General features: G+C 47.3%; 1 protein-coding gene across 1 annotated transcript in view; it reads left to right on the forward strand.

Annotated features, from left to right (window-relative positions):
- RASL11A (RAS-like, family 11, member A) overlaps positions 1-752 on the forward strand; it is a 3,003-nt gene extending 2,251 nt beyond the window's left edge. The window contains exons 2-3 of the mRNA XM_009882842.1: positions 15-94; positions 300-752. Of these exons, the coding sequence (XP_009881144.1) occupies positions 15-94; positions 300-752 (533 nt within the window). The remainder of the gene's footprint in view (positions 1-14; positions 95-299) is intronic.
- Positions 753-8,184: the final 7,432 nt, after the last annotated feature.

Raw genomic sequence — 8,184 nt, forward strand, 5'->3', positions numbered from 1 at the left:
TCTCTGCTCCCCAGGCAACCTCTACTCCAGGCTGGTCCATCTGGAGGGGGACCAGGTTGCCGTGCAGATCCAAGACACGCCAGGGTGCATCCAGGTAAGGGAGATGCTTCGGATTGATGGGTTCTTCTCTGGCACTTAAAGGCTGAGCTTCGGGCCCCAGATTCCTACAGGACTGGGCTTAGTCTCCCAAGACAGAGCTTGGGCTTCCCTTCAGACCTGTTTAACCATGCTAGCTGTGATATGTAGGCTTCATCCTTTCATGACCCGATGCCAAATTTGTGCTCTCTGTGGTACCGCAGGTGCAGGAAGACTGCGTGCAGGTGCCGGACTCCCTGTCCAGGTGTGTGAAGTGGGCAGAGGGCTTCCTCCTGGTCTACTCCATCACAGACTACAGCAGCTACCAGTCAGTCCAACCTCTCTACCAGCACATACGCAAGGTCCACCCAGATGCCAGGACGCCCGTCATTATCGTGGGGAACAAAGCAGACCTCCTCCACGCCAGGCAAGTACAGGCGAAAGAGGGACTACAGCTGGCAAATGAACTGGGCAGCCTGTTCTTGGAGATCTCCACCAGTGATGACTCCCAAGGCGTCTGCGATGTTTTCCAGTATCTTTGCAAGGAGGTCAGCAAACTACAGCACGCCGGCAGCACAGACAGGAGGCGGTCATCCATCATCCCTCGGCCCAAATCTCCCAACATGCAAGATCTAAAGAGACGTTTCAAACAGGCTTTGTCTTCCAAAGTCAAATAAACCCCCCTGATGAGATCCTCTGTGACTCAATAGACTTTATTTTTGTAAACCAGTTAATAAAAATCTTTATTTTTGTACTAATGCCAGCAGTATGGAAGTAAGTATGTCAAAGCTTGCAATTTCCTTGGCATTCTCTCTTGTTTGACTGGTTGGGTTATTTTTATAAAAAAAAAAAAAATGCTGCATAGCAACTAAACAGAGGTAGTTGGAGAAGGGGATTTTTGCCAGGAGGTTTTGATTCTGTTTCTGTTTTGGGCTGGGATTTGCTGTTTTACAGTGCTCAAATGGCTTTTTGGGGGCCTCAGTTTCCTGTTTGTAAAATGGGAGTGATGATGATGTAACATTCACTTGCCTTCATAAAATGCTTGGAAAGCCTTTGATGGAAAGCTTTATGTGGAGAGAGAGAGAAAAAAAAAAAAAAGCTGTATTAAACAATAAAATATAAAACTGTCTGTAAGAATTCTGATTATAATAGGATCGCTTTCCTCCCTCAAAACTGCTGGTTTGCTCACACCCGTAACTGCCTGAATGGTGATAAGCTGTTAGGAGGGAGTTCCAGTTTCGGATGTGCTTTAGAGATCTATCCCACAGAATTAATCTTTTGAGCCCCAAGCGTTTAACAGGAGGGTTGAGTTTCTCCTACAGATTACCGTGGGACAAAGTGCTGAGCAATCCGCAGCAGAGGAGTGTGTGGGATGGCTGTTGCTTTCTCTGGAGATGTGTGATAGGAACGATTGATGCGTGGGTTCCCTTAACAGAAAATAGCTATATTTAAAAGTAATCTCATCTTTATCTTCCCCAGGACAATTTTGTAGCCATTGGAAACAGGTCAGACTTTTTACTCTTATTTCACATAAGCTCTAAACCATACTGGGATGATTTTTATTAACTGTTTGCTGGATGCCTGAGCATGGAATGTGGGTTTTGCACTTCAAATATGCCTCTGAACTACGTGCATGGCATTGGTAAAAAATAAAGCTCTGCTCCATGCTGAGTAGAAAGTGTGGAAGTGGAGTAGTCTGTACAGGGGGAAACTTGCTGTCCTCCCTCAGGCACAAGTCCAGTAAGATTTTTTTCTTTTTTTTTTTTTAAATCACAAAGGTTAAGTCCAAAGACTGTTTCTTCTTTCCTTTTATTAGGAAAGGCAGGTAGCTGCTGTGTGCGTCCCTGTGCTGCAGGGAACTGCCGTGCCTTGCCGTTAGCGGGCAGCCTCTGTTGTTTCTGACCACTGGGACTTGAAGCTTTCTGGGGCGCTTCCACTCTTGATCTGCAGATGAAAGTCTTCCCCATGGTGGTAACTGAGGGAAGGGTGACTGAGCGAGTTAAGGGTGGTGCTTTGTGAGGAAGCATCAGTGGCCCATGTTTGCACTAGGCAGGGCATGCCAGCAGCACTATTCCCCATCCAGGGCCACGTGCACAACATCAATCCAGGCGTGTTACCTGTATATCTCCTCTCTGAAGGCCCTGTGCTGCCCTACCAAAAGGGATGGGGGAGCCAAAGGGAGGCAGCTCCAGACCTGCAGGAACTCAATGAAATTGGGATTGGAAACTGGGTCCAAAACTCTTGAGTTAATTCATGGAAGTGCAAAAGCATGGTGACAGCCTGGACAAATCAAAGTACTGCTGAAAATATTTCTTCGCTGTGAGAGGTGCTCTGCAAGGCCCAGGACTCTGGGCTGGGGGCTGGAGGGGAGCAGGGCGATGGGGTTGATGAGAACAAGCACTTCCCTGGTAGACTCCAACTCACCACACGGGCCACACATTCATGGGAAAATTTGAAGGGGAGTTGAAAATCACATGTGGGATATTTATGCAGCGTTTCACCGTCCTGAAATCAGCGATAACAAACTGTTTCCAAGAGAAAGTACCACTGTGATACACTTTTGGTAGTTTGGTTTTTTTTAACGGTAGCTTTTGGTTTTGGAAATGATGAAGCTTGATTTCCTACTCATGTACCCAGCACAGAGTTTCACCGAGCAAGTTGCTAAAGGTATCCAGCTTACACATGGGCACAAAATATGCTAAAAGGGCAGGTAACGTGTACTGGACCTGTCTGCTTCTCACCATGGTCCTCAAAGGCCAGGCAAAAAAAAGCAATAGGCATAACCCTCTGGTGTCTCCTGCTGCCCCCCTGTGAGCCTTTAAAAGCCACCGGCAGCTGTCCTGGCTGTATGGTGGTACAGGGGGAGAGTTTGGGCAGGAGGGTGCCAGAGACATGATGGGGAGAGATGAGCAGGAGGGGCAGGGGGATAAATACAGTGATTTTCTCCATCTCTCTCCTATGGGGAGAACCTAAAGAGGAGCTCCTCATTACTTAGGCACCCACGTTCAGGTGGAGGTGCAAATCCCCCCACCCCTTCCCCACGCTATCGGGCTGGCTTGGATGTGTGTCAGGAGCAGGATGAGGCCCCTTAGGGATGTAATGGGGAATCTTGCTGGCTAAAGCACGCCTGCGGCGGGGGAGGGGGGGGGGGGGGGGAAGACTGCTCTGACCTGCCTCCAGTCCAAGGCAGCAGCTGAGCTGGGGCATCCTGGATAATGCTTTTGGGTACAGGTACATAAATTAAGCATTTAAGCTGTTTGTCAGAATTTGCTCCAGCTGGCACAGACTTACCATCACCCAGAAGATTTTGGCCCGTGCGACCCTGAGCTGACATGCAAAGCACAGGTGGAGCCCACTGGTGCTCAGCTCATTTTGCCCCATCATTTCCTTCAGTCCTGGGTGAGCGGACAAAGAGGGGTACACCGGGGCAGGGAGGAAAAAGCATCTCTCAAGTGCTAGCAGAGGAGCTCCAAAGCCTTGTTTCTCTTGGGCCATGGTCACTCATGCCCTCCCTACCGAATACTTGCCATCACCAGTCTCTAAGACCTTCACCGGGTGGCCAGAGCAGTTTCAGGAGGGTAAGTGGGGCATGGCCTGGCCTTTCTCCTTGATTAGAGGAAAATATGTGTCTGCCTCCTTCCTCCCACCACCATTCTATGAAATAGAATCACAACAATTTCCCCTGACAAGATGGATGAGTGGGTTTTCAGAAGCAGGAACGTGTGCGGCATCACACACTATTATGGCTGCTACTACATCAGCATCTCCCCCCTGTTGGGCTATTTTGTCTAGTTATCTCCCAGCACTGAAATAATCCGGTAATGCTTTAAGACTTCATGAATTTTCAAATAGCTCCTGCCATCAACCTGTTCTGTGTGCTTCAGTTCAAGAGCCACAAACCCCTAGACAGAGATAGGGATGTTTTCTTCAGAAGGTTTTATGGATGTCCCCTTGCTTTCTGCCCTGCAGAGCAGGGACCCAGGCTGCTTCCTCGTTGCCTCTTGGCAGGGATCTGGCTATCAGCACATGCAATGATCAGAGGTGCAGGTCCATGCTGTATTCCTGTGGTTTGTTCATATGAAGGGCTGTGGACAAGATGGAGCATGGACAAAAAGGACTGTGTTCACGCTGTGAGCAAGAACTGGGTTCCAGCTTCAGACAGGGAGAAAAAGCGGTTGAGGCTTGGAGGGAAGACTAGAAACAAACCTGCATCTCATGCCTGGACCCCCTATAAACCAATTTTAATTCTGGGGGACTTCAGTAGCTTTTGGTGGAGTTGGTCTTTATTTAGGAAGATCTGAATAGGTTCAGAATAAAGTCCTTTAGGGAAAGTTAAACTTCTGCAGCAGTTTACACTTGGTATGTGACCATTGGTCATTCACACTAGTAAGACAGCAGGCTCTCTTCCGTTGCTCCTAGACCCAGGATCCGACCCAGTTGTCCTTGTAGGAGCAATATCTCCGGGGCTGATGCTGTCATTGCACCACTGCACTGAGGTACATGCAATCCTCCAAAGAGCTGTCTTTCTGAGAGACCTTCAGAGTGACACCCCTGAAAAGCTTATTATCAGTTACAGCATGGTTCACAAAAGAGCAGGTCAGCTTGGGGTTTGGGTAATTAGCGACAATTCAGACTTCCAGAGCACCCCATTGATTCTCAGACTTGCTCTTCTACGCTCTCCTCTTTTTATTGAAAATGGTTCTGAGATAACTGGTTTATGAGGTTTTCTTACTACATTCATTGCTTGATGCTCTTGATTGAAAGAAGCATTAATATATATTGTGACTTGTTATGCCAGCGTACGTTGTGGGGCACAATCAGTCACATACTATCTTCCCACACTGCCAAAAGAAAAAATAGGATATAGAAATTAAGAATCCATTTCACTGGCCTATGATACTTGATTTACAACTGAAAAGCTATGCAGTAAAGTTCCCATAGTGATTATAGAGCTCCATAGATGTTACAGCTGCGGTTTTTAAAAATGCATTTAGTTGTTTGCTATCCATGTTTCCTTTCCTTGACTGGAAATAACCACCCATAGGAGAAATCCTCACCCAGAGGACCTCATGGTGAGTGAGGTGGCTCCCCTCATAGAGGTGGCTGCTTTAGCCCCGTGCCTCGTCCTCTGGGCTTTGCCAGATAAGTGTTTGGCCAAAGGCATCTGCCCGTGTTCCCTGGGCTTGCAGGGCCACAGTTCAGGGAACTGTATTTTGCTCTTGATCTGTGCACAATATTGCCGTTAAAATGTATCTGTCCAGACAATTGCGCAAGGTTGTTTGTCAACCTGCATTATGGGGAATGAGTAATTAATTCTTAAAGCTGGAATATCTCTCTTCTAAGGTATTTGGCTCTTTCCCCATTACTAAAAACATCCTCTTCTCAGGTTTCAAATGGTCCTTGTAAACATTTCGTAGTAATTTCCCCCCTTGGGATGTTAAGCCAATATCAGCAAATATTGTTTCCGGGCACAGCTCTGAGAAGAGGGGACGAAACTCTCCCCCAGCTGGGGCAGTGAGGTAAATTACAAACTCCGGCCCTGCAGCTGATACTGCCTTCCCCTCCTGCAAACAAATCCCCGCACAGGCAAATCCATGCGCCTCTTGTCTGGGGCTCACAACCCTGGACCCTTCCAGGAGCCTTTAAGGACACAATTTGATCTGAACCATGCTCAGCAAGCAGACTTGCCACTGGTACTGTTTCTTTTGATATTAAGAAGTCCAAAGGTCTCTTTAAGCCTAAAAGATAGAACTGGCAGAAGCCTAAGGAGTGCAGAGATCATGGAGAAACCACAGTGACAGCAGCACGGTATTGGCAGCCCCCTAGGACCTGAAGGAGGTGTTGCCTACCTGTAACACAACAGCAGGCAATAAATATGGATGCGATTAGGCTGATCTGGGTGAAAACAGATGGGTTGCACTCAGCTGGTGGGAAGGAAAAGACCTGCCTGCCACCCTGTGATGCCCAGTGCCAGTGATGGAGGCAACTGCTCTCCCAGCCCTCAGGAGTTAGCCCTGGGTCCTGCCCGGCAGCTGGGGGAGGACTTCCCTCACCTGAACTGAGATATCTCAGCAGCTTCTGAGCAAAGCATCCTCTACAGCCCACAAAGAGAAGGAGGCATATCTGAACATTTTGCTCCTCCACAGGGAGGAACCACCCTGGGTGAAGTCCCCATCTTGGTCAGCCCCCTCCCCAGTCTGTGCACCCCAGCAATGAGGAGACAAGTCCATGGTCCATATTTACAGTATTTTATCATTCTTCACCACCACTGAGCAGCTAGATTTCCTCCACCCACCTCTGAACTGAGTTGGGAAAAAGCTGGCCCAGGCTTTACAGGCAAAGTAACCACTCCATCAGCACAGTCAGGAGGGACATTTAAGGATTTTATACCACAACTACAATATTTTTTTTACCCTTTCTCTCACCCCTTCATGTCTCAGACAGTGTATAGGGGCTAAAACAGAGAGCTTTGTTTGGGTTTATTGCCTTCTTCAAGGTGCCCAGTGTCCCATTCAAGTGGCAATGTCCCTGCAGATTAAGAGTGCTTTAAACACAGCGTTGGTCAAGAGGGAATTTTTCCATCTGTCCAAGTGCTGTTCACATATGGCCTATTAAAAGACCTCCTAATGGACCATTTCACGGCTGTTTCACGACAAGGCTTAGGCTGTTATTTAGAATGTGCAGATGAGCTACAGCACCTACTCTGTGCTAGGGGTTCTCCATCCCTCCGCCCCCCAACAGGGGAACAGATGCCGTATCATTTTAAGGAGGACCTCAAGAGAGCTCTGGTGCTTCTGGAGGGAGCATAAGCAGGTGCAGTTCTGCAGGTGGGTTTGACTCCATTTTCCTTTAAACAGGTACCAGCAAGTGCAGAAGTGATTTGCTATTAAAAAGGTATATAAAACATCAGATCTGGAGGTTTATGTAATTTGCCAGCACATAGCAAATGGATGCAGATGGAGCCTGACTTCTGGAGTCCTTTTAGAATTTAAATAGGAAGATACAAACGTAACAGGTAGTCTGAGTCTCACGTGCCTATCTCATGCCAATGATCTTGGTGTAGAAGAGCCTGTGTAGAAATAAGGGCCATTGATAGGAGGCAGAGGTCCGTGCTAATTCAGGCTCATACCTTGAAGATAAAATATGCGTCTGATTGTTGAGGTGACTGCTAATTTTAGCTCTGGTCTTGAATAATGGAATAGTGTTATTAGTCTGATGTAAAACTGTCCGTGTTTCTTATGCAAAATTGCCATCTCAGTAGTGAAACATCCTACTTTGATTTTGCCTAGATACTAAAGAACAGCGGACAATAAATATGCATGCAATTAGGCTAATTTGAGTGAACAAAGATGTATTGCCTAATATAGCTAAAATTCCAAGAACTCATGCATCAGATGCAGTGAATTGTTTTCCTTGGCTTTTGATTGATTCAGGGATTTCTGAGCAAGCTTGCTTAGAAGACGTTAGAGTCCATTTATATTTGTTAATGAGATGTTCAGATACAAAGCTGGTGAAATATAAGCGAGATCTGAAGAAGAGCTGAATTTTTTTAATCTGGGCAATGAGCTGTCTTGCTGCCTGCATTGTCCTCTTGCACAGTGAGGGGAAAACACTGGAGGAAACTGGCAATTCCACGGGTCCACCTCCACATGGAGACAGCAGAGAAGGAGAGGTAAGGAGAGGTCCTTTCTGCTCCCAACCACGCTGCACAGACACGTGCCTCTGAGCTGTACTAGAGAAACTGTAATTATCAAAGCTTCTTACTTACGTGGAGGTAACACAATGGGCTCCACCTTTCACTGCTTGTTCCCTCCTTGGGCTTCAACATCCTGCTAGTAGGGAGCTGACTTAAAACCACAGGGGAGGCTTTCCCTGGCAATCGACCTTAAGTTTCTGTGGTTGTGCCCATGCTGCCAGCTGAAAGAAGGCTGATGGCTAAATCCCAGCCCCAAGGCCCTGTGGACTGATCCATATCCACTCTGCTTAAATCTAATTGTTCCTAGATTAGCCAGGTCTACATGAAATAGCATTCAATCCTGCGTCTCTTCTGGGCCCTCTGGGATACTCAGGTCCCTAATGACAATTTTTCTCTCTCTTTTTTTTTTCACT

This window comes from Charadrius vociferus, unplaced genomic scaffold (assembly GCF_000708025.1).
Source record: "Charadrius vociferus isolate BGI_N301 unplaced genomic scaffold, ASM70802v2 scaffold93, whole genome shotgun sequence".
NCBI classification, from domain to species: Eukaryota; Metazoa; Chordata; class Aves; order Charadriiformes; family Charadriidae; genus Charadrius; species Charadrius vociferus.